This window comes from Scylla paramamosain, chromosome 35 (genome assembly GCF_035594125.1).
Source record: "Scylla paramamosain isolate STU-SP2022 chromosome 35, ASM3559412v1, whole genome shotgun sequence".
In the NCBI taxonomy this organism is placed as follows: domain Eukaryota; kingdom Metazoa; phylum Arthropoda; class Malacostraca; order Decapoda; family Portunidae; genus Scylla; species Scylla paramamosain.
This window is the reverse complement of record NC_087185.1, coordinates 5,007,501-5,034,066: the sequence shown is the minus strand read 5'-3', so window position 1 is coordinate 5,034,066 and position 26,566 is coordinate 5,007,501. Positions and strand designations below refer to the sequence as shown.

At 42.8% G+C, this 26,566-nt stretch overlaps 2 protein-coding genes across 4 annotated transcripts in view; both read left to right on the top strand.

The window, feature by feature from the left end:
* The window catches only part of LOC135090404 (teneurin-a-like), a 336,834-nt gene extending 329,337 nt beyond the window's left edge, over positions 1-7,497 (top strand). The window contains 2 exon segments of the mRNA XM_063987158.1: positions 1,737-1,964; positions 2,829-7,497. Of these exon segments, the coding sequence (XP_063843228.1) occupies positions 1,737-1,964; positions 2,829-3,107 (507 nt within the window). The 3' untranslated portion in view covers positions 3,108-7,497.
* Positions 7,498-7,847: 350 nt separating this feature from the next.
* LOC135090591 (stAR-related lipid transfer protein 3-like) overlaps positions 7,848-26,566 on the top strand; it is a 90,837-nt gene continuing 72,118 nt past the window's right edge. For all 3 annotated transcript variants that reach the window (XM_063987481.1, XM_063987480.1, XM_063987479.1), the window contains exon 1: positions 7,848-7,925. The gene's annotated coding sequence lies outside the window, so the exon portion shown is untranslated. The remainder of the gene's footprint in view (positions 7,926-26,566) is intronic.

Genomic DNA, 26,566 nt, shown 5'->3' with positions numbered 1-26,566 from the left:
ACTACTACTACTATTAATAATAATAATAATAAAAATAATAATAATAATAATAATGATAATAATAATATTTTTACGTGTTTAAAAGCCAAGGGAACACTCTACAAAATTTTTTTTTAAACTTGCAGCAACAACAACTACTACTACTACAACTACTACAACAACCACTATCACTTCATACAATCATTATCATCATCATTATTATCATTATCCACGATGAAGCTCGCTATCCACGCCGAGGGATTGGAGTGGAATTAAAACGATTATTTCAAAGTGGTGGCGATTCCAGCAGAGATTTACCTTAAAGGGCCCTTGATATCTGGGGATTTCCCTAGAGATATTACCTGATGGGGAAGAGTGAGTGGGCGATTACTTGGCAGGATTTTGATAAAGATGAGCGGCAGAGAACGGAAAGGGGGAAGAGAGATTAACAAAAAGAGAGAAATGGAGGAGAAGTGAAAAACAAGGATTACATGGAATTGGGAGAGAGTTTAGGGTGAGGAGGGGGAGTATCGACTGAGAGAGAAAGAGAGAGAGAGAGAGAGAGAGAGAGAGAGAGAGAGAGAGAGAGAGTGAGAGAGAGAGAGAGCAGGTTAGGTTGTCAGATACAGGCTATCCACAATACTTCCTTTGATCTATAAATTATTTCCAAACAAAAGTCATCATATTATACATGAAATTGTTTTGAAAGAGAGAGAGAGAGAGAGAGAGAGAGAGAGAGAGAGAGAGAGAGAGAGAGAGAGAGAGAGAGAGAGAATCATCATCACACACATCTCTTTACCACAAACAATACATAAATCACAAAGGAGAGAGAGAGAGAGAGAGAGAGAGAGAGAGAGAGAGAGAGAGAGAGAGAGAGAGAGGAGAGAGAGAGAGAGAGAGAGAGAGAGAGAGAGAGAAAATACAAAATTGTGCACAAAATATTTCGCTTCAAGAGGCAAAGTCATTATCTTTTCCATCTCAAGTTTTAGTTTTCCTTTCCCCTCCCTCCCCCCTCCTGCACTCACCCCTCTTTCCCCCTCTCCTCCCCCTCTCCCCTCCTCTCCCCCTCTTGTACCACCCACAACCTCGTGAATAAAGTTTGAATAACTAATGTATTCATGTAAAACAGTTTGCTTGAGGAGGTTTTGTTCTAGAATCTCTGAAATTACTTTTTTTATTAGAGAGAGAGAGAGAGAGAGAGAGAGAGAGAGAGAGAGAGAGAGAGTCACTGGGTCGCTCTTTGTCAATGTTCTTATTTCACTTCCAAGTTTTTTTTTCCGCTTTTTATTTTCTTGTATCAGAAAAAAAATATATAGATGCACATACCTTTCGGCTTTTCCTTCCTTTTGTTTCCATTTGTATTAGTCATTTGTTTTCATTTCGTTAGTGTTGTTGTCTTTTCTCTCTGTCTCTCTTTTTTCGCTCTCCTCTGCGTTCTTCTTTTCTATTCCTCTTCGCGTTCTCTTCCTTTTTCCTCCCCATGGGAAGTATTCAATTGTTTCTGTTTTACTTTCCACTCTCGCCTCTTCGCTCCTCCAAACATTGCTACTCCTTTCTTTCTTTTATTCCGGCCTTCGTATCCTCTCTCTCTCTCTCTCTCTCTCTCTCTCTCTCTCTCTCTCTCTCTCTCTCTCTCCTCTCTCTCTCTCTCTCTCTCTCTCTCTCTCTTTTACGTAACACATTTTTAACTCCATACACTCTCTTTCGCATCTCACTCAACGCTCCCTCACTTTGCAACTCTCCCGTGGCTTCTGCAGGAGAACTTTTGGAAGGCCGCGGAGGACATGACGCAACTGCACCGTCTTGGAGGAGAGGTCAACATTACTGCCCATGAATCTTCCAACTCCCAGCCTCTTACTCCGAGCGATGAGGGTACTGACAAATTCGTGGACGTGAAACTACACAGCGCCTCTGCAGTTATCCACATCCGCTACGGCACCACCATCCAGCAGGAGAAGAAACGCCTCCTGAGACACGCAAAGAAGGTGAGTGGATAGGAAGAGGATAGAGCAGGAGGATGTATTTTCAGTGAGTAGGTAAGAGTGGAAGACAAATTAGGGGGATGCTCTGGGTGAGTGGATGCGAGTAGCAGAGTGTAAGTGAGGAAGAATTATGTTGTTTGAGTGAGTAGATGAGAGTGTAAGGGTTAAAAAAGACAGGAAGAATGTATTTTAAGTAGATAGGACTGGAAGAGGATGTTTTGTATGAGTGGATGAGAGTGGAAGGCTTAAAAAGAGTGGAAGGATGTTTTTCAGTGAGTAGATTGGATTGGAACACTTAAAGAAAGGGAGGATTATATTTTTTGAATGGGTGGATGAGAGAAATACATGAAAGAGAGAAAGAAAGGCCTTTCCGAGTGGGTGAATGGATCAGACAAGAAGGAGAGTGTTTGAGTGGTATGATGCCTTATATTTCGTGGTGGAAGTGTTGACAGGTGTATGTACAGGTAGGAGAGAGTTTACCTGTTAAGTGTAGGTAAGAGGGACTAAGGTAGTGTGTGGTGAAAGACAGGTGTTTGAAAATCCTGTGTCTGTTTGTTTGTTTATTGTTTTTTTGTGTGTGTTCTCTGCTTAACGTTCTCATTTTTCGACTATTTTCAAACAGATGGACTCCACTTTCGTCTCGCTAAAGGAGTGTGTTCTTTGTGTCTTCTCTCCTCAGTCCCTTACCGTTTTTCTTCCTTTTTCCCCGGTGCTTAAAATAGTTTCGTCGTCCAGAAAGTCTTTGTGGTGTATTCTTTCTGAGTTTCTAATTTTAACTAATGGATGACTTCAGCGGGAGTGTTGAGGGTAATGCCCTAATGGTAACGGTGATTAATGGTGTTGATCTTCCGTTCTCCCTCTCCACAGTTGGCCGTCCGCCGCGCCTGGGCAGAGGAGAGAGAACGCTTGTCCTCGGGTCTGCCTGGGACTGTCGAGTGGTCCTCCAGCGAGACCGAGGAACTCCTGTCTCGTGGGTCTGTCAGCAGCTACACGGCGCGCTACCTCCACCCGCCAGAGACTTATCCAGCGCTGCTCGACGACCCCACCAACGTCCGCTTCTTCAAGGACACCAAGAGGACCAGACGGAACTCCAAGACCCGCCGAAGGTCCCACCGCTGCCGCAAGTGGTGGAGGGGCCTCTGCTAGCTCCTCTCCGGCCTCCCTCCGCCCTCCCGTCGTCGTCTCTCTCTGTGGTTCCTCCCTTTCTGCGGCCAAAAAGGTGGTGCATGGAAGAATTAACACACACACACACACACACACACACACACACACACACACACACACACACACACACACACACACACACACACACACACACACACACATTACATGGGAGAGGAAAACTTATTAGCACTTCTCGACTTGAACATTTCGTCCGGTTGACTTTCCTCCCGCGTAAGAGAGACAGAGAGAGACAAGGAAGAGGAGGAAGAGGAATGAGAGAGGAGCAACAGACTCGTCCTCACTTGTTGCCACTCGTTCCTCGCCCGACGGCCGGGGGGGTGGTGGGCGAGGCGGTGCGTGACCGGACTGGCCAGCGCCTCGCTCCGCTCGTGTCTACGGCCGTGGCTGTGAGGAGAGGCCAGTATCTACAGCACCTACGAAAACACAAGATTCTTTTTTAAACCCACTTCAAACGTAATTACCGTATGTTAAAACTTCCACGATGAAGACTGACGCGAGTGTGTCTTGGACGGAAAAAAAACTCCCCCGGGCAGAAAGAGAAGACAGTTTTTTTCTCTCTCCTTTATCGTCCGTTAAGTGTTTTAAAAAGTGAATCCAAAATACAGAAGAAAAGTGGAGTGAGGAGACTATTCCAGGAACGCAGACCCGCGAGAAACTTGTAGTCGTGGCTTGAATGTGAGTGGCGGCGGCGGCGCGAGGTTGCGGGGTGCCGGGGCCAGGCTCCCGCGGGGCCGGCGGAGGGTCACGAGCGGCGCCGCGGAATGTCTCCGGTGACTAGCAGATGCGACGCCCGACGTAAAAAATAAAATAGGTTTCGATTGACAATGAAAATGGACGAGTGTCGTTTAGCTACCGAGTAAGTGTGAGTGAGTGAGTGCGTGTGCCTGTGTTGCTTGCCCCGACCCGCCCCGCCTTACTGTGGCTGCTCCGCCCTCCACGACACTGCAGTGGCAAGACGCGTCACTGGAGCGCCATGCGAGCCTCAGTCCCTCAGTGCAGACCGTGGGTGTCGAGGAGCTTTACCCTCCCCTCATGCCCACTCCTACAGTAGCTGCTGCAAATGTATATGTCTGTTTACGCATATGTATGTGACTTGTATACATATGTAGAGTACTCCGGCAGCCCCCAGGAGGCGCGGGTTGCCCTCTCGCATCGCACTCCACCGAGCAACATTATCAGTGTCCGCACCTCAGTCAGCTTACCTTTATGTATTTTTTATATAAGATTCATCACCGACCAGGCAGTGTCTCAGGCGCCGCGCCCCTCCACGCCCCTCCATGCCCCCACCCCCACCGCAGCCCCGGATCCATCGTGCAGTTCTTGGCGGTGTTATAAAGAATTTTATTTTTCACTTTTATCAAATGTTCAACCAAAGATATTAGTGTATTTTATTTTATTATGTGTATGTATGGATGTATGTATGTATAATAATAATATGTATGTTGTAATGTTTTTCGTCACTTCCTCGATCACTCGCGCGGCCCCGCGGCAACACGGCGCGAGGAAGGCACATTCCACCCTCATTTCCTCACCTGCCGCCACCAGCAGCGGGGGCGGGCGTCGCCACGAGCCTGGGGCACTGCGGGGCGAGGATAGGGGCGGGGCGCTCGGCCCCCAAGGCCCCGCCGCCCCGGCCCGCCAGGTGTGCCCCGCGGGGTGCGGTCACGTCACACCTGATGTAAAAGTAATAGGAATTGTGAATATTTAAACAAAAATTGCAAGTGATGTTTTTATTTTTACAGCAAGAATTTCCCATGTTTTGGCGAGCGGTGTGCAGCGTCGCGGCGCACCGCCTCGCCGAGAGCCACTCTTCTGTTAGGTTCGTCAGAAAAAATCGTTTATTTGGGAGGGGCGGCCAGCCCCGGCGAGGAAGGCACAAGGTGCTATTAAGTTTACGCATTTTTATATCTTCAGAAACTCACTATGTAAATAATAGTGTGTAAAATCATCTATTTAACTTTATATCTCCGACTCCTTCCCGTTTCCTCTCTCCGCGCTGTTCCTCATCCTGATGATTTACTCCTGTGTAGCCGCCGTTTTCTTCGTTCCCCGCGTCCCACCGTAGCCAGTCACTCCTGACCATACTTTTGACTTAGCGAGTAACTATATTAAGGACGCTGCTCCGAAAACATGACCTGCAGGCGGACGGTGTCACGCCAACAGTCAGTCAGTCAGTCAGTCGACGTAGAGTTAAGGCAACACACCAGAGGTCACCAGAGGTCAAGTCTACACACACACACACACACACACACACACACACACACACACACACACACACACACACACCAGATCTTGCCTGTAGGATCATTTCAGTGTCAAGCTAGTCAGTGTGTAATGTAGGAAAACAATAAGTAAAAAAAAATACAAATTTCACTACACTATGAATAACTACTACTGCTGCTACTACTACTACTACTACTACTACTACTACTACTACTACTACTATAAATAATCCATACGTACGTCGCTGTTCATTCATTCATTCATTGCCCAGGAAGGTGAATGGAATCCAGTGAGCCGCGCCCGGAGTGAGCCGCCGCTTGGCGCGAGGCGAACACTCCCTTGGTCAAGGAAAATGACCACTGCCAGTTTTCGTTTTCCGTGGTCTGGTCTGGGCTCGTCATCGCCACCTGCCTTGCTTTCCTTCCCTCTTTCCTTCAGCTGCCTTCACTCCGTATTTTAGACCCCACTAAAGACACTACCACCACCACTACTACTCCTACTACTAACACTATTACTACTACTACTACTACTCACGTTTTATGAGTGCTGTATACATTCGTCATCTCTACTCAATCCTGCATTCGCTTCCCGCCCTCAGAATTCGTGCTTGTGAACCTCCTTCCTCATTGGTTGGAGTGCATGTTAACCGGGCCTCTGATTGGCTAAAAATTAACCAATAAGAAGGGTGGGTGTCCTTGCGAGTACCGGAAGAGCAGGACCGAGTATAGATGTTTGTAAAATAATCCAAGAAGTTTTTATTTTCCAACTAAAATTAGAGAGAAAAAAATTAATAATAATGCGTTTGTATGGGAATTTTTGCCAAAGATTTGCTGCTTGTATCTGTAATGTACACAGATCCATATTTATATTTCCTGCAAGAAGAGAAAGAAAAAGAGAGAAGAGAAAGAGTAGGAATCAAGCTTTTCCTTTCTCTCTCCACGTTTCTTTAATGTTGTACTATATGTGATTTCTGTAAATACAACTAATAATAATGAAACAAACAAGAAAAATAAGAAGAGAAAAAAAAACATCAACTATACATTGCAATTCTCACCATGTAAATAATTAGCGTGTCCCTCCCCCCTTCCCTCTAACTCCCTCCTCCCTTGTATATAATTGATCATAGTTCAGGAAATGATCGCAAAGGTAGACTCTTAAGGACTTGACTGAGATGAGTTTTGCACCCTTGCTGACCCCGCTGAGTTCCCGCTGTCTGTTCATCCGTTTTTTCCCCAACTTTTTTTTTTTTTTTTTTTTCCTCTTCTGAATTTCCTTGGCGTTGATGTGGGGGCCTCCTTTCGTTTTTCCTATTTTTATCTTGTATTTTCATTTGCATTTTTTTTTTCGCATTCATTCTCTCTCTCTCTCTCTCTCTCTCTCTCTCTCTCTCTCTCTCTCTCTCTCTCTCTCTCTCTCTCTCTCTCTCTCTCTCTCTCTCTCTCTCGTATAACTGAGAACTTACGCCCGTCCCCCCCCAAAAAAAGTCATTATCATTTTCTATCAGCTTACCTTAATCTTCTTTCTTCTTTTTTTTATACGTTCCTCTTTTATCATTCATACCGGTGAATTTTGAAGATGTCTTATGTTTTTCACAACATTTATTTTACAGTGATTATATTATTTTAACTGCAAGCATCAGGTTGTTATAGATACGAAATGTGTCTTGGTTGTAATTCACGTTTGTTTGTTTTTTTTCACTATCTTTTCTTTCCTTTATGTTCATTTATCTTTTATTTGGTCCATTTTTCCCCCTCGCTTTTTATATTATCTGTGTTACCTCAATCACGCCTTCAACACATATACATACACACACATCATTGTCCTCCTCCTGTCCTCTCCTCCTCCTCCTCCTCCTCCTCCTCCTCCTCCTCCTCCTCCTCCTCCTGTAGCATCTTCCTCCAGATCCACACGTCAAATAACCCAATACTATATATATATAAATATGAATAATTGCCTCTCTTCTCTGCTTGGATAATATCTGTTGGTCTCGAGGTGGTGGGTCTCGCGGCGCCTTGAGGGTCGCGCGGGGCTCACCCTCCCCCGACTGACCCCCAGATTTGTATGATCAATGGTCTTGGCTGTTTATAAATGAAAGTGTTTCTATCAAATAAAAATGAATTATTTTGTACTGGTGTGTTTCATTTGTTGGGGGGATGAGTGGGTGATTCTCTCTCTCTCTCTCTCTCTCTCTCTCTCTCTCTCTCTCTCTCTCTCTCTCTCTCTCTCTCTCTCTCTCTCTCTCTCTCTCTGTTTCATGGTCGTTTGCTCATTTACATCAAGATTTTTAGAGCAAACTCAAATTTGAACCATAGGAATCTCTCTCTCTCTCTCTCTCTCTCTCTCTCTCTCTCTCTCTCTGGACACGAGTGGCAGCCCTGTCTGTAATACGGTTGCCCACCCTACAGCACTTTGTTACGTCACAAGGCGGCTGGCCAATGGGGAACCGTCACTGCGTTACCCCAAGCTATCCCACCCATCGCTAGCCAACAGTCACCCTGGAGCAGTGAGTCAGTGAGGAAGAGGATGTAATCACCCTGCTGTCTTGTGAAGGAATTGGTGAGTGTATGTATGTATGTATGTACTTGATTTTGAGGTTTGATACTGTGGATTACTTAGTATGTATCAATGGTGCTTCATAAGTGGCGGGAGAACTGGAAATACATAAAGCTTGTTCCGTCTGGCCTGTCGGGCGGACTAGCGGTGTAAACACAACTAAGGATAGTTGCCAGCGTTCACCAAATGGCATACGTATTTTAATTGCACTTTCTAAACTAGCCGCAGTATTAAAGTACACTCTAAAGAAGAACTGCAGTTTTGTGACTACTGTTGTTTATGAGAGAATACGAATGTTTGGTATAGAAATGTGTAGCGTAGGAGGTAATGGAGATGCCATGTACCAGAAGACTAATTATTTCACTATTTTCCAAGGTATCTCTGTAACTCCCTTGATAAATATATATACATAGCCCATTACACTTAACTATATAAACTTAACTCTATAAACAACGTATCGTTCCTTGAAGCTATGCCAGAGGTGCATGATCGCTTGTTAGCCGTAATAACGACAAACTGACCTAACATACTTCGCTACGTCTCGTCTTTAGTTCACGGCGACGAAATATAAACTAAATAACAGATATACCGCAGGAAAAGTAGTTAAAGACGTGAATGAAGCCTGTAAGAAATGAGTGGCGGTGAGGGCTAGACTAGAGGTAATGGAGTAGGTGAAGCAGGTGGAGATGAGGCGTGGCGAGGGGAACACAAAGAAGAACAGGTAGTGGGCGCGCTGATGAACTAACGAAGTAGAGAAATGGCGTGTACGAATGCTAGAAAGTGGCTTTAGTGGGATAGTACTCATGAACTGACGGAGAAAGGAGACAGGAGGACAGAAAATAGAAATAGGCAAGAGAGACGGGTGAGGGACAGGCTGATAGACGGAGAACGCTGAAAAAAAGGCAGCTGACAGATGTAACAGCGAAGAGACAAGACTGAAACAGAACAGTGGACGGAAATAGACTGTCAGAAACGGTTGGAAGGAAATAAACATGCTGAAAGAGACGAGAGAGGAGACAAAAAGGTAATAAAGAGAATGAGGAACAGTAGTAAGAGAGACAAGAAAATGAGGAACAGTAAGGGAGAGACAGAAGAGAATAATGAATATTAAAGGAAGAAATAAACAAGGAAATGAGGAAAAATAAGAGAAACAAGAAAATGGGGAACAATGAGGGTAAAACGAGGGAAAAATGAGGGAATAAGGAAAAGTAAAAGAGAGAAACAAGAAAATGGGAACAGTAAGGAAGAAACAGAAGGGAATGAGGAAAAAAATAAGAGAGAAGAAAATAAGGAAAAGTGACGGAGAAAACAAGAGAATGGGGAACAGTAGAGACAAGGGAACAAGGGAGGGAGAAGGTGACAGTGCGGGGAGCAGAGAGGGGTACCAGGGGGGACAGAATCTCATTAGACTACAGGAAAACTATTTGCTTAATGGAGCGTTTACTGAGTACCTGCCTTACCTGACGGCGCCTGTAGGTGGTCGAGGGGCGTCCTTAAGGGGAGAGATACTGGATCGTGCCTGTTTTTACCTGTAGAGAAGAGGAGTAGGTGAGAGGGAAGGAGGGAAGGATACAGAGGAAATGGAAGACTCTCAAGGTGTTGTAAAATAGAAAAAAAATAAATAAAAAAAAGTGTGTGGGTAGAAGAGAGATAAGAGAGAAGAGGGAAGTTGAGAAGGATAGAGAGAAAACTGGAGATTCTTTGATGGTTAAATTAGTAAGACTAGATAAAAAAAAATAAAGTAAACGAAAAGATAGAACAGAAAAGGAGAGGTAGATAGACAGGAAAGAAGAGAAATATGAAAAGGAAATGAGACGTGATAGAAAACCGGATAGGAGTAAAAGATAGAGATAGAGTAAGAAGAGGACGGAAGGACAGAAATAACATAGAACTGCAAGATGAGAAAGAGTGTAAGATTAGAAAGGAAGGTATAAGTAAGGATGGAATAAAGAAAAGAGAGAAAGAAAAGGGAAAGGAGTAAATAAAGAAGGAACTGAACTAAAGGAAAGAGGAGTGAATGGTGGATGAATAAGTAGAAGATAGAAGAAGTGAAGTGAGTAGAGAAGAGAAAATAAAAAAAAAATCAAATAAAAAATGGAAAATACAGGAAAGAAGAAATAAAAAGGGAGAGACAAAAATAATAAAGCTTAGGTGGATCTAGTGGAAGACAGAAAAGAAAATAAGTGGAAGAGAGGAGTGAGAAATGAAGGAAGGAGAGTGTCTGGAGGAGAAAAGTAAGAAAAGAAAAGTAAAGAGAAGAGAGGTGGAGTGTGTGGAGGGCGGGTGGAGAGTGGAGTGAGTGGACCAGCATTCACAGCCTCTGAGGAATGATGGTCACAAATTCGTAAATGGATCCCATCGATTCCTTATTGGAGAGAGAGAGAGAGAGAGAGAGAGAGAGAGAGAGAGAGAGAGAGAGAGGGCGGGGGGGGGGGAACAATAGTGCTGAAGGAAACGTAAAAGGGAAAGAGCCATGGGGAAAAAAAAGGTGAACATTAGAAAAAAAAACGAAGAAAATAAGAAAATTCCCACAAAACGATAGACAAAAATGAAATACAAGTTATGTCATTATTCTTAACACTAATATATACAGAAACCTAATCGTAAATCATTAACTATAAAAGAAAATTAAACTTCTCAGCAAAAAAATACGAAAAAAATATCGTTCTTGCCCCCCCTCTCTCTCTCTCTCTCTCTCTCTCTCTCTCTCTCTCTCTCTCTCTCTCTCTCTCTCTCTCTCTCTCTCTCTCTCTCTGGGAAGTGAAAGCAACGTACGTACATATCCATTTCTTTCAAACCTCGACCCACATCCTCTCAATAAAACATCCTCGGGCTCATCCATACATCTAGTTCCTTTCCTCTGGGTGTGGGCGGGGCGGGAGGAGCGGAGAGAGCGAGTGGGAGGGAGGGAAGAGGACGGGAAGACGTGGGAGGTGGGTGAGCGAAGTATCCCGTAAAAAGTCAACCATAGAAAACGGTGATATTGAGCGGAAAAATATCTGACTTCGATGATCAGTCGCTTTTATGGAAACGAAGGGAAAGTTTGTCTCGGAAGTTTTCTCTCTCTCTCTCTCTCTCTCTTCTCTCTTTCTCTCTACTTTTTATTACGCATGACCGATTATTGGGGCAAGTTATATTTAGTAGAGCCTCATAGGATTAGTACACGTGCTGTGGTTTTGTAGTAGTAGTAGTAGTTGTAGTTCCGTAATTCAAGTAAAGAAAAGCAAAAAAAATCATGTAACCACACACACACACACACACACACACACACACACACACACACACACACACACACACACACACACACACACACACACACACACACACACACATTACCTTTACCTGTGATGCTCAATTGCGGAGGCACAGTGAGGCAGGTGAGTCCAGGTGAGGCAGGCCAGGTGAGGCAGGCCAGGTGTAGCCGGGGAAGGCAGGTGAGCGTGGGTCCCTCAGCACTGCAGGACTCCACTCATATTTATTGCAAGGGCGGAGGCTGTGGCGTGCTGTGTCGGACATGCAATATTCGGGAGGGACAGAGTGCTGGTGCAAGGGGAGGAGGCGAAAGAGCAGGAGAGGCTGGGAGAGAGAGGGAGAGGGAGAGGGAGGGAGAGGAGTGGATGCCAGGGGTGAGAGGAGGGGAGCTTGGGAGGGTAGCTTTGGTATATTCATAGTCAGGGGCGAGAACTCGTGCCTCCGAAAATGCTGGGTGGATTTTTATCTGTGTTTTGAAACTATGCATGAATGTTCCCTGTTCCTCTTCGTCAGGTGGACAGGTGGACACAAAGGTAGACAGATGGAGACAGAGAGAGAGAGAGAGAGAGAGAGAGAGAGAGAGAGAGAGAGAGAGAGAGAGAGAGAGAGAGAGAGAGAGAGAGAGAGAGAGAGAGAGAAACATGATACACAGAAAAAAAAATGAAAAAGCAGAACAGATGCGAATTGATCAATAGACAGACAGATAGATGAATGGATAGATAGATAGACATGCAATATTTCCTCGAGTTTGTTCTTGTTAACTTTCTTTTTTTTTTTTGTTCCAATGTTTTGAGCTTCCACTCTGAGAAAGAAGAGGAAAAATAAAGAGAAAAGGAAGAATTATGTCTGGATAGATGTAAACTCACTCTCTCTCTCTCTCTCTCTCTCTCTCTCTCTCTCTCTCTCTCTCTCTCTCTCTCTCTCTCTCTCTCTCTCTCTCTCTCTCTCTCTCTCTCTCTCTCTCTAAAATAAAAAAGAAAAGGTAAAAACAAAAGAATCGATTATCTTCCTTTCATTTGGCGGCACAGAATCCCGCCAGGAGAAGAAACATCGATTACATCACCGCAATTTAGTCTGGGGAAAACCTGGGGAATTAGGGCAAGATTTAGGGAATTACTGGATCTCTGGGGCCGTCTCTCTCAGCGCCTAAGGTCCGTCCGGTCCCTCAGTATTGCATTATATGAGCTTCAGGGAATTTACGTTATATTCATCTCAGCTTTAGGGAATATATTTTTATAATTTTCCTTGTGCATTATTTTATTTGTTTATTTATTTGTGTGTGTGTGTGTGTGTGTGTGCAATTATTAATATCGTAGAATTTGTAACGGTGTCTTTAGGGATTTATGATTATTGATAAACTGTTTGTAACCTTATTTATTTATTTATTTATTTATTTATTTACTTATTTATTTATTTATTTACTGTTTGATGAAAGAAAATGGGACATTCGGTTATGTAAGAGAAAACGTGATGCATTTGTATATTTTATTAAGAGAAAACGATGCATTTTTAAGCCAAACTAGAGGAAGTCATGGAAAGATTCATTATTGATGCCAGATTAATAATTAGATAAATAAGACAGAATATTCACTTACATAGAGCTGATCTGTAATTTTCAATGATGATAATATTAAGATTTATATACATTTTATTATTCAGAAATCAGAAGGAGGAGGAGGAGGACAGGGTGTGAAAGTCAAGGAGGAGGAGGAGGAGGAAAGGAGCGGCGGTTGGAAGGATTTTTCACGCCTGCAGCATCAAGTTATTGTGATTTTTCATCTTTACAATGCTTAAGACGCTCATAAATTTCTCTCGGGAAAGGCAAAGGAGATGAAGGAAGCTGTGGTGTTGCAGGAAGGCGGGAGACGAGGGTACAGGGCGCGCCTTCATCACTACCAAAGATGCTGCTTCCTCCTCCTCCTCCTCCTCCTCCTGCTTGCGGTTTCCTTGATAGCGTCGAGAAAGTGTCAGCGAAGCAATAATGACTGAATTACTGCCTCCTCCTCTTTCTCTTCCTGACTACTTCTACCTCTACCCTATTTGCTTTATCTTCTTCTCATCTTTCTCCTCCTCTTCGTTTATTTTCCTATTCTTTATTTTATTGATTTTTATTTTTATTTTTTCCGTCAGTTATTTTTTTCATCTACTTCCTTGGTTTGTCATGGAAGTTATACTCTCTCTCTCTCTCTCTCTCTCTCTCTCTCTCTCTCTCTCTCTCTCTCTCTCTCTCTCTCTCTCTCTCTCTCTCTCTCTCTCCTCATCCACAAAAACTCTCACTTACACGGAAAAGAAAAAAATAACCCCCAAATTAAACGCGGTAAAAGTTGTCCCGTAGGCAAACTCTTGGTTCCTCTTATATTTGTCCAAAGAAATGAGGCGGCGAGGCGAAATATTATTGTCGGGCATAAAGGGAGCCAGTCTGGAGGGCACATTCATCAGAGGAAATAACGCGGAACAGGGAGAGAAGAAGAGGATAAGGAGGAGGAAGAGAAAAGAATAAGAGGAAGGAGAAAGGAAAGAAAAGGGACAGTAGTGAGAGAATTATGATAAAGTAAGGCATAGTTGATAAAGATTACTGGAACAGAGAAGAGGAGGAGGTGGAGGAGGAAGGAAAAGAAGAAGAGAAAGGAGAAAGGAAAGAAAAAGGACAGTGGTGACTAAATTATGATAAAGTAAGGGAAATTTGACAAAGATTGCTGATGGACTTAATGCGGAACAGGGAGAAAATAACAGGAGGAGGAGGAGAAGGAGGAGAAAGAAGAAAGGAAGGAAAAGGGATAGAAGTGAGAGAATTATGAGGATTTTTAAGAGATAGTTGATAAAAGATTACTGGCAGACTTAACACGGACAGAGAAGAGGAGAAGGAGCAGGAGGGAAAAGAGGAAAAAGAAGAAGAAAGGAAGGAAAAGGGATACTAGTGAAATAGTTATGATAAAGAGATAGATTACTCACACAAACTTAAAACACTTACTACCTTTATATACATCGTTGTTTTTGTGTAACCCAATGTCGTTTGTCATTTGTCGTTATGTAAATGAAAATATCGTATGAGAAATGAGTTTAAGTTTGGTCTCTTAATATTTTCGTGATTTTTTGTTGTTAATGTAAAAATGTGAGGTGAAGTTTATTGATTTATTTGTGTTTTGGTGAGGTTGTGTAGTAAACGTGATTTTTTTTTTTATTGGATTTGTACTTTTTAGTGGAGGTTTTGTAATTGTGAATTTTATATTTGTTGTTTATGTTCGTTGTTGTTTATATTTCTTCTTCTCTTTATTATTCTTTTTGCTTATTCTTATTCTTATTTTCCTCCTCCTCCTCCTCCTCCTCCTCCTCCTCCTCCTCCTCCTCCTCCTCCTCCTCCTCCTCCTCCCCCTCCTCCCCCTCCTCCTCCTCCTCCTCTTCCTCCTCCTCCTCCTTTTTCTTTTCTTCTTCTTCTTCTTCTTCTTCTTCTTCTTCTTCTTCTTCTTCTTCTTCTTCATTAGAAATTCACAGGTACACTGGTCTCCCAACTTGTTTCATTTTGTTGCCTTGCCTCGTATTCTTCCACCACCTCCACCACCACCACCACCTTCTCCTCCTCCTCCTCCTCTTACTCCTCCTCTTCTTCATTGGTAATTTACGCCGACCGATTTTTCTTTCTCCTCGGGATCTGTGCCTCAGTAAAATTCAGGGATTCCAGGCCTTAGAATACACGTCAGCAGTCTGTGTATTATTGTGTCCTGCCTTGGTAGTGTGACATCGGCGCCTCACTGACTCCCTGAGGCGACTCTTGTGCGTTCAGGGAATAAGGGCAGGAAATTTGCTTTTTTTTTTAGGAAATTGTGAGGTTAGTGAGTTTTCTTTATTTATTTATTTTTTTTATTTTATTTTATTTTATTATTTTTTTGTGGTGGTGGTGGTGGTGTGTGTTGTTTTTTGTTTTTGTTTTTTGCTGCTGTTGTTATTGTTGTTGTTGTTGTTGTTGTTGTTGTGGATATCTTTATTTTTCTCTATTTGTATTACTGGAAAAACAAAACTACTACTACTACTACTACTACTACTACTACTACTACTACTACTACTACTACTACTACTACTACTACCACTACAACAACTATCACTACTTTTACCTCAGCAACATTAAAAATTCACTGTCATTAGCTACCGTGTGTGTGTGTGTGTGTGTGTGTGTGTGTGTGTGTTTGTGTGTGTGTGCGTGGGCGCTTGTAGTTTTGGCGAGTCAGGTGAAAATGGCGGAAACTGTGAGTCACAAGCAATTAAAGCGCCTGCAGACCCAAATTACTCCGGGCAGGATTTGCATATAAAACGATCTGCAAGCGAAGAGTGTTTGCTTGGGTGTTTGTTTGCAGTCTGCCCAGAAATTTAGTTACTTGAAGGAAGACAATGCTGCGACCCACCTGCTCCTCCTCCTCCTCCTCCTCCTCCTCCTCCTCGACTCCGACTTCGACTCCTCTTGCCACTCAAATTTCCAGGCGTACTTGTGTGTGTGTGTGTGTGTGTGTGTGTGTGTGTGTGTGTGTGTGTGTGTTTTCTGTTTGATATATTTTTATGATTACAAAAAATACCCTTTCTTAGATATTATTAACATACACACAGTCTGTCTTCTTTAAGCAAGGAATGTATCTCTATTTATCAAATAAGTATAGGACTATAGGACCACTACAACAACAACAACAACAACAACAACATCTACTACTATTGCTACTACTACTATTACATTTCCAAGACAAATATAACACTAACACTACTACAACAACAACCCCCACCATCACCACCACAACCATTACTACTACATTTCCAAGATGGCGGCGTCCAATTGGTTTTATTTTCCCTGGGGACGCGGCGGAGTCTCCTTGAGTCTGCCGCTGTCGCTTCCAACACCTCAGAGAGACGATCAGATCCCGCGTCTTAGGGAGGACAACGTTTTTAAGCTTTCCAATCCCTCTTTCTTGACCACCAGAACATGTTTAAGCTCCCTTGAACCTGCCTCTCCCTCTCTCTCTCTCTCTCTCTCTCTCTCTCTCTCTCTCTCTCTCTCTCTCTCTCTCTCTCTCTCTCTCTCTCTCTCGCTGGTAACTTCCTCTTCATCCTTCCCTCTTCCGCCGTCCCCCTCTCTCTTTCTCTCTCCCTCTCTCCCTCCCTTCATCCTTGTTCTTCCTGTCCTCCATTTTTCATTTTTTTTTTTTTAGGTGCGTGTTTTTATTTCATTCTCACACAACGTTTTTCTCTCGACTTATTTTTTTCGACTGTGTATGTATATTTTTTCCCCAGCCACGCCCCCCTTTTTTTTTTGTGACTTCTCTTTCTTTCTCTTCCTTTTTTTCTACTTTTTTCTTTTTCTTATCCATTATTCCTTTATATTTCCTTTCTTCCTTACCACTGATTCTACTTCACTCACTTGATCTTCCTTCCTTCCTTCCTTCCTTCCTTCTTTCCCTTCAAAGTGTTGTTAGATGAGAAGAAGGAAGGGAAGGAAGCGAAGGATGAAGGAAAGGTGGAAGAAGAAGAAAGGAGAGAGTAAGCATTTGTGAGAGGACGGGAAGAAGTTGAGGGGAAGAGGAAGGAGAAAAGAGGAGGAGGAGGAAGGAGAAAGGTGAAGAAGACACATAACAGGAGGAAAGAAGAGAGGAAAAAAGGAATACGAGTAGAGGAGGACATGAGAGGAAGGGAAAGAAGGAAAGAGGAGAAGAGAAAGAGAGAAAGACGAGAGAAAAAAAAGTAGGAGAAACTAGAATGGAGAAAAGGAAATATGAGGAAGGAAGAATGGAGAGAAGAGAATGGGAGGAGGGAAACCGAAGGAGAAACAGGAAAGAGAGAAGAGGGAAGGGGAAAGAGGTTAAGGAGAGAGACGAAAGTAAAAAAAAAGTAATGAGAAACTGGAATAAAGAAAAAAGAAACATGAGGAGGAACAGAGGAAGAGAAAACGGGAAGAGTAAAGGAGCGGAGGGAGTGAAAAGAAAACGGAGGAGTGTTGAGAGGGGCAAGAGTGGGAGGCGTGGGAGGGGAGAGGTTGAGAGGTGGGTGGGGCCTTGGGGGTGGTCGATTGCTGGGGGGGTATCTCCCTGGGTTGGGGGGCATAAAACTGTGCCTGATCCATTATTTGGCGATGGATCACCCACCGAACCCAAGGAGGAGGAGGAGGAGGAGGAGGAGGAGGAGGAGGAGGAGAAGATAGTGTTGGTGGACAAGGTGGTGAAGGGATAACTGAAAGGAAACAATAGTGGTAGGAGGAGGAGGAGGAGGAAGAACAATGTGGTAAATACGAGGGTGGAAAGAAGACAATATGTGGAGAGGAGGCGGAGACGGGGAAGGAGGAGGAGGAGGGATGATGATAACGATGATGGAGAAGAATAATTGTGCTAAATTAGGGGAACAATGAAAAGAGTAAGCTGAAAAGAAGGGGAAAATAATAGCACCTGCAATGATAAACCAAAATATAAACTAAGTAAAAAAAGGAGTGAAATGATTAAAGTCAATTACTCATTCTGAAAGATAAAAGAAAAAAACATGAATACAAAAACCGGAGGAAAGAAAGAGAAATATAAGAGTAAAAGGAAGATAAAATCGTAAGCTCTTTTTTTTTCTCTCTCTCTCTCTTTGAAAGAAAATAGCATTTCACCTTTCTCCTTTTCTTGATGGATGGTGCTCTGGGACTGATAAAACTATCTTCCTTCTGTATTGAATGTATTGGCGAGGAGGAGGAGGAGGAGCAGGAGGAGGAAGAGTTGCAGGAGATTGAGGAGAAAGTGGTGAAGGAGGAGGAGGGGGAAGAGGAAGAGGAAGAAAGATTGAGGCAAATAAAAGGATGTAGTACAAGAGAGAGAGAGAGAGAGAGAGAGAGAGAGAGAGAGAGAGAGAGAGAGAGAGAGAGAGAGAGAGAGAAAAAAAAATACTTATTATTTTCTTTAATCACTTCACACCTTTAATAGTTGACAAGGAGGAAGCCTTCACCTGTAGTATCTTTAACTATCCAAAACCTGTTTAGATCAGATAGTCAAGAAAAAACACGATAAGGACCAATAAATCTGCTGCTGCTTGTTCTTCCTTTGTGTTCCTATGATCCGGAGTGGCAAAGGTGAGTTAATTAATCCACCTGTAATCTCACCTGTCCTTTGTCGCCTCCGCCTCGCCTCAGGTAAGTAGAACACCTGACCTGGATTCCTGAGACGTGACCTTGCAGCTCTCCACCTTGTTCTCCTTCTCCTCCTTCCCTCCTTGTGAATCTCTCCTCCCTGCTCCTCCTCCTCCTTATCTTCTTTTCCCTCGTCTTCTTTTATTCTTTCATCTTGTGTTTCTTGTTGTTATGTCCTCTTTCTTCTTTGTATTTTATCATTTTTTATTTTCTCTCTTCGTATCTTTCTTGTTTTCTTTCATCTTATTTTTTTTTCTTTTTTCATTATTTTCTTTCTTGTTTCTTACCCCCTCTCTCTCTCTCTCTCTCTCTCTCTCTCTCTCTCTCTCTCTCTCTCTCTCTCTCTCTCTCTCTCTCTCTCTCTCTCTCTCTCTTCTGCATTCTCCGTTTTTTTTCTGTTTTATCTCTTTTTTCTTCTCTTCATCTCTCTTCTCTAATCCTAATTTCTTCTCTAATTTTCTCTCCTCTTCTTTCATTCTTTTTTCTCGTCTCTTTTATGGCCTCCCTCTTCTCTCCTTCACCTCCTTACCTTTTTCTCTTTTCTTCTTTTTTTTTTCTTTTCGTACCTCTTCCTTTTATGGTCTCTCTTCTTTCTTGTGTTCTCTCTCCTTTTCTCTCTCCTCTTCTTCTGATATTTTTTTCTTTTTCTTTTGTCTCCTCTTCCTTTATTTCTTCACACCTCATTTTCTTTATGTGTATTTCTCTCATTGCTTTATTTTTCCTTCTTAATTTTATCACTTATTCCCTCTATCCATTTCCCTTTTTTCTTCCTCTTTCTTTTTATGTCTTTCCTTTTACCTAACCCTCTCTTCTCTTTCCCTCTTTATCATCTTTTCTCTCCTCTTCCCTCCTTTATTCCTCTCTCTCCTCATGGTCTTCCTCTTACATAATCCCCATGCCTCTTTCCCTCTTTATTCCTTCTCTCTTCTTTCTTCCTCTTCCTTTTTCTTCCTCTTCTCGTCTTCTTACGTGTTATGACTATAATTCTGAAGACTGTCAAATGTCAGGGAAATCTAGGGTGAAAATTTTTACCCCATTCAGAGTTACGTCATGCAAATCTGGGGTATTTTATTTTCCCCCTGTGAATCGTTTCCTTTTATGTGGTTTCCTCTTCCTCTTCTTCTTTATCCTCCTCCTCCTCCTCCTCCTCCTCCTCCTCTTCTTCCTCGTGGAATACAGTGAAAACTAAAAAGAAAAAAAAAGGAAATTAACTGAAAACTAGTCCATTTTTGTTTGGTTTCTTCTCTTTCTTCCTCCACCTCCTTCTCTTCTTCCTTCTCCTCCTCCTCCTCTTCTAGGGAAAGGGAGCCAAAAATAAAGGAAGAAGAAATGAAAAGCTTGTATGTGGTTTCCTCCTCCTCCTCCTCCTCCTCCTCCTCCTCCTCCTCCTCCTCCTCCTTCTCCTCCTCCAGGGAAACCAAGTGAGAAATAAAGTGAAAACCCAAAGGGAAAAAAAGGAAAAAAAGTAAGAAATGAACTCAAACCAGCCAACTTATCAATAATTCAGCAGACTCAGATTATTATGGACAGACCGGCAGGAATTTTTATCCAATCGCTCCTCGGTTAGAACTGGACGCCATTTTGACTTTTTTCCCAGACTTTTTTCCCCCAATTTCCTTGACCTTGCTGACCCCATTCTCCCTCAATCACTTTTCTCCTGCCCTCTTCCCATTCCCCCTTTATGACTTCCCCCTCACCTATCTCTCCCTTTCACAATTTATTATTCAGTTTATTACCCCCCTTTTCCCTACTTGATCCTTTTCCTCTTTCCTCCTCTTCCTCTGATCAATTATTGACTTCATTTTTTGTTTTCTTTATGACCTCCTCTTTCCGTGACCTGACCTCCTTCCCTGTATCTCTTATTTGACCTCGTTTTTTCTATCTTTTTTTTCTGTAATTTTGTTTTCATTTTTTTCTTGTAGTTGTAGTTGTTATTATCTTACTCTATCTTATTTTTATTATTTGTATATTTTGTTTCCTTTATTCCTTCCTTCGTTCTTTTTTTTTTCCCTTCTTCAATATTCTCCATTCCTTCCTCACGCACCTAAATGCTCTCCCTCCCTCCATTTCTTCCTTTCGTTCTAATATTTCCTTCCTTCTACCTTCCTACATCTCAAAACCTATATTTCCTTCTTGTCTTCCTTCTTTCGTTCCTCCAGTGAATCCTTTCCATGCTCACCTCCATTTCTTTCTCAAACGCCCTCCCTCCATTTCTTCCCCTCACGTCATATTTTCCCCTTTCCTTCCTTCCTTCCTTCCTTTTCCTAGTGAATTCTCCAACTTTCCTCCCATCCATCCGTTCAGCCACCCTTTCTTCCTTCCACCCACCCACCCACTCACCCTTCCTTCACCCACCTCCCCTCAATTCCTTCCTCCCCCGTTACATTCCACACACTCCACAGCAGCATAAGAAACCCATACCTCGATGTCAACAGAGCAATGGAACCTCCTCTTTACCGCCTTTTTACACCCCAAATGGAACACCCTAATCCCCCCGCACACTCCTTTATCCTCTAATCCGGGCAAGTTTATGTATAAGCGATTTTCAGATTTAACGATCCATTAATTGCCACAAATGACCTCGCTGTGATTATACAATTAGCTGTAGTGCTTATGGGAGTACATATGAGGCGGGAGTTATGAGGGACAGGGAGGACGGGGAGGTGTGAGGGACTGTGAGGGAAGGAAAGGGGAATGGGTACAGGTGAGAAATAGGTAAGGATACGTAGATGTGGATTAAGAGGAGGGATGATAGGAAGGACTGAATGACTAGAGTGTGTTTGGAAAGTTACACTGCTTTTGTTCTCCTCTCCTACCTGTTCTTGTTTGAGTTAGGAATGAAAGTGATTAAAGATTTGAATGAACCCTTTCACTGCAATACGAAACAATTAATAGCACCAGAAGTAATGCATGAAAACTTTGTAAGCATCTATAAAAAAAGAAGATGAATAGCTCAGTTTAAAGAATGGATGTGGTTATAGAACAAGTAAAGATTTCTCAGTGATTAGTAATTAAGGAAAGATGTACCAAGTGGCAGTCAAAGGGTTAAGAGGAGAGAGGGATGCTGGAAAGGAAGGAATCTCTAGAGTATATTTGCAAACACACACCAGTCCTCTTCTTTCTACTTGTTTTTTTTGTTTGATTTCAGAAAGAGAAGAAGGAAAGGTGTAGATTAAGAGGAAAGAGATGCTGGAGAGAAGAGATAAATACCTATAGTGTATTTGAAAGCTTGCACTACACCTGATCTCTTCTACCTGTTCTTGTTTGACGTGAGAAGAAGAAGAATAAAGGAGAGAGACAGAAAGAGAGAGATTGGGAACAGAAGAGATAAATAGCTAAAGTGCATTTGAAAGTTTACTCTACACCTGACTTTTACCTATTTTTGACTTAGGAGAGAGAGAAAAAGAGTTAGAGATTTAAATTAGGAAGACAGAGTGATGCCGAGGAGAAGAGAAAAATACGTAGAGTGTATCCGGAAACTTAACACTGCATCTGCCCTCTTTTACCTGCTATCATTTAAGAGGGAGGGAGAGAGAGAGAGAGAGAGAGAGAGAGAGAGAGAGAGAGAGAGAGAGAGAGAGAGAGAGAGAGAGAGAGAGAGAGAGAGAGAGAGAGAGAGAGAGAGAGAGAGACGGACGAAGTACACATGAAAATTAAGAAGAAAGAGGAAGAGATAAGAGGAATGTATTTTAATTGAAATCCACACTACACCTGACCCTTGTTTCATACCTGTTGTACTTGAAATAGGAAAGGTGTACAGGTGTGATAATCAAGGTGGAGAGAGTGAGAGAGAGTGAGAGTGAGAGGAGGGAGCAGGTGGAGTGGTAAGCGCATAAGTTTTACAGACGAGGAGTAATGAGGAACATAAATCTCTGGCTTCTATTCATTACCTTTTCCAGACCAAGTTTTAAAGTACCTCTCAAAAGTGTTTTACTGCTGATACGTCACCCTGCACCATCCTACCTTCTCCCTGTCCACTCTCACACTTCTCTGCCCTCCTCTCCTATCTCCCTTATTCCAGATCGGTTTCCGTGCTTCCTTTGCCTATTTTCACTCTTCTTGTCCTCGTTTTATCTCTCTTATTTTTAGAGTATTCAGTCTTTTTCACCCTTGCCTCAATTTTCTTTTTTTTATTATATAGTAATATTTAGCCTCGCTCTTTTTCAATTTTTTTCTTTTTTTCATTCTAGAGTATTCCTTTTCTCTTCTCTTCCTCCTCATTTCTTTTCTTCCTTCTTTGTCTTCCTTGCATTAATTCCTTTAGATGGAACAACCCCTAACATATCCCTTTCTCTCCTTTACCCCATTATCTTCTGCTTTTCTTATCCTTTTCCTTCTCCCTTTTCCTTACCACTCCTTTTCTAAAGCTTATCTCTCCTCTTTTCCTTGCCCACATTCCTTTCTTCATTCCCCTCTTTACCTCATTCTTGCCCTCCTCATCTCTTTTCCTTCCTTCCTTTGTCTTAAGCCCATCCCTTCAGATCCCTTTCCTTCTCTTCCTTAACCCTTTGTCTTCATTATATATTCCCCTTTATATTCCCTATTCCCCTTTCTCTCCCCTTTCCGATACCCTGTCAACCTTTCTCTCGCTCCATCACCCAGCTTCCCTCATATATCCCCCTCACTTTCCCCTCCCTCCTTCCTCTCTCCTATCCTCTCATCCCTCCTTCTCCTCTCCTCCCATGTCGATAACGCTAATTTAGAAACCCCCGGATGCACTGCAATGCGAAAGAACAGTGCATCATTCTAAATCAAAGAGAAATGGACTTTGGGTGACATGTTGCATTAGAAGTTTAAGTAAATTTAGGTTTAAGAAAGAGATAGGATGAAATTGGTTCTCAAATAGAGTGGTAGATGAGTGGGACGGACTCAGTAATTATGTTAGTGCTAAGACATTAGAGAGCTTTAAGAGAAGATTAGACAGGTTTATGGATGGGGATGATAGGTGGAAATAGGTAGGTATATTTCATACAGGGACTGCCACGTGTAAGCCTGGTCGCTTCTTGCAGCTTCCCTTATTTCTTATGTTCTTATGTTCTAACAGCAACACGAGAGTCGATGTTGTGTAGTCAATGCGAAGTGTTTTGATGTTGTCCGTGAGTGTCGTGAGGGAGGAAAGAGACGCCGTGGAAGGTGGTGAGCAGCGTGTCCGTGTGCCAAGTGAGATCAGTGGACGAAGGAAAGGGTTGGGATGGTGAAGGGAAGGCAGTATGGATAGGTGAAGGAAATAATGGGTTTGGTTGAGTTGTTGGTAAGAAGTTCGCTCGAAAATGCAATGATGAAAAAGGTGATGAACTGTTAAAAAAAAAAAAAGTTGGTGAAGGAAATGTTTGTATGGATATGTAAAGGAAATAATGGGGTTTGGTTGAGTTATTGGTGAGTAGTTCGCTCAAAATGCAATTAAGTGATGATAAAGATGATGAACTGAAAAAGAAGTTGGTGAAGGAAACACAGTATGGATTGGTAAAGAATTTGATGGCTTTGGTTGAGTTATTGGTGATTAATCAGCTGGAATATTAATAGAGTAAAGTGATAGAAAAGAAGGAATCTTAAAAAAAAAACTGAGCGAAAATATAGAAACAAAAAAAGGAATCTGTACATTTTTATTGGTATTTATCTTCACTAATTGCATCCATTATACCTGAGAAATAGTAATAAGGATAATTATAATACCAAATAAGAGAGAAAATGGCGATGATAAGAATAAGACCACCACCACCACCACCACCACCACCACCACCACCACCACCACCACCACCACCACCACCACCTCCCACTCATCAACGCCCTTTAATCTCCCTTCAGACACACACACTATCTTTCCCTCTCTGCCGGCCTCTCTCGGAGCCACCTGTCGGATGCGGTTAGAAATATCATTACTTAAGAGAGATGATGATGAATTTTGGACTCAGACGAAGGAAGCTGCCCATCACACACACTCGCACACACACACACACACACACACACACACACACACACACACACGGAAATGCACGCAAGGAACGTCTCTCCTCCTCCTCCTCCTCCTCCTCCTCCTCCTCCTCCTCCTCCTCCTCCTCCTCCTCCTCGTTTGTCAATTGCTTCCTCACGCTTCTATCGAGAACTATGCAATATTACCAGGCGACTTAGAATTACTCCATCGAATATGCATTGCAGGAGGAGGAGGAGGTGGTGGTGGTGGTGGTGGTGGTGGTGGTGGTGGTGGTGGTCGTGGTCGAGAAGATGCGGGATAAGGTAGAGAATATTTATGACTTCTTCACCCTCAGGAGATAGATAAATAGAGAGAGAGAGAGAGAGAGAGAGAGAGAGAGAGAGAGAGAGAGAGAGAGAGAGAGAGAGAGAGAGAGAGAGAGAGAGAGAGAGGAGGGGAGAGTCTGGGAACAAAAACACAAACACTCACACAGATAGGGTTTGTTTTTCTCTCTATTTTCCTCCTCTTGTTTGTGATGCGAAAGAGGTGTTGCAGTCTCTCTCTCTCTCTCTCTCTCTCTCTCTCTCTCTCTCTCTCTCTCTCTCTCTCTCTCTCTCTCTCTCTCTCGCATGAAAGTTTCAACGCGCGATCAAAAAAATAACTAAAAAAAAACAACTTTGTGGAGTTTTGTTTTGTTGCGTGTATTTTTTTCTTTTCTTTTTTTTTTTTTTTTTTTTTTTTTGCATCGGAATATGTTGCGACTCCTCCTGTATTAATAGAATTTTAGAATATTACACTGTTTTTCTTTTTCTTTTCTTTTAATTTTTCTCCTGTATCTTTTTAGCTGTTGAAACATTTTTTGAGTTTAGCAAAAAATAGTTATGTTTTCTTACAGCCTCCACGAGAGAGAGAGAGAGAGAGAGAGAGAGAGAGAGAGAGAGAGAGAGAGAGAGAGAGAGAGAGAGAGTGTGTGTGTGTGTGTGTGTGTGTGTGTGTGTGTGTGTGTGTGTGTGTGTTAATTATGCGTGAAAGAAACATCATAATGCCAGGAAGGAAAATGAGCAAGAATATCTCATTTCATCTCCACTTTGGGTTCGAATCGAGGTGCGTGAATCCCTGAGACAAATTGTTTCATTTAGAGCCGAGAGAGAGATGGTGTGGCGGAAGCTGCTGCGGAAGAAGAAGGAAGAGCTTGTGTGTTGAGTTAACTGGTCGTAATGTTGTGTGAAGTGATGTGTGTGTGTGTGTTGAGCGGAGGAGGGGATGGGAGTGTAGTAGTAGTAGTAGTAGTAGTAGTAGTAGTAGTAGTAGTAGTAGTAGTGGTAGTGATGGTGGTGGTGTAGGTGGTTTGTCTCTTTGTCTCTTTGTTTGTTTTCATGTGTGTCTGCTTGTCCATTTGTTGGTCTGTTTATCCTCTGTAGAGATTAAAGAATAGTAGTATTTGTTGTTGTGGTTGTAGTAGTAGCAGTAATAGTAGTAGTAGTAGTAGTAGTAGTAGTAGTAGTAGTAGTAGTAGTAGTAGTAATAGTAGTAATATTTGTTGTTACTGTTGTCTCTTCTTCCTCTTCCCCTCCTCCTCCTCCTCCTCCTCCTCCTCCTCCTCCTCCTCCTCCTCCTCATCCTCTCCTCCTCCTCCTCCTCCACCACCCTCACTGCCCTTCTTTCATCTGTTGCTTCCATTCCTGTTTTCTTGTTTTCCATCAGCATTGCGCGTCTGAAAGTGACTTCAGACAAAGGGTTTCGATCTCTCTTGACTAGCAGATGATCAAGGCAGGATGAAGCAAGGCAGAACACACACACACACACACACACACACACACACACACACACACACACACACACACACACACACACACAGATAAAGACAAGAGGGAACAGAGGGAAGAAAGAGGAGGAATGGAAAGAGACAAAGAGAAAGAAGAGAATGGCTGAAATGCTGTCACTCATTTCCCAGTTTCCGTAACCTCTTGATGATGTTAGTCAGTATTACCCTCCTTCTCTTCCTCCTCCTCCTCCTCCTCTTCCTCCTCCTCCTCTTCCTCCTCCTGCAGCAGTGGCGCCATGCATCAAATAATTCCGGTTAGCATATCAAAGGCTGGGATAAAGTGGCCAGCTGTCAGTGAGCGTTCCTGCAAGTGTACAAAGGGTGTAGTGTGCGTAGTATTAGTGGTGGTAGTAGTAGTAGTAGTAGTGGTGGTGGTGGTGGTGGTGGTGGTGGTGGTAGTAGTACAGTGTTTTTTAAATTACGGTTATTTTGTTGTTATGTATGTTTTATTTCTCTCTCTCTCTCTCTCTCTCTCTCTCTCTCTCTCTCTCTCTCTCTCTCTCTCTCTCTCTCTCTCTCTCTCT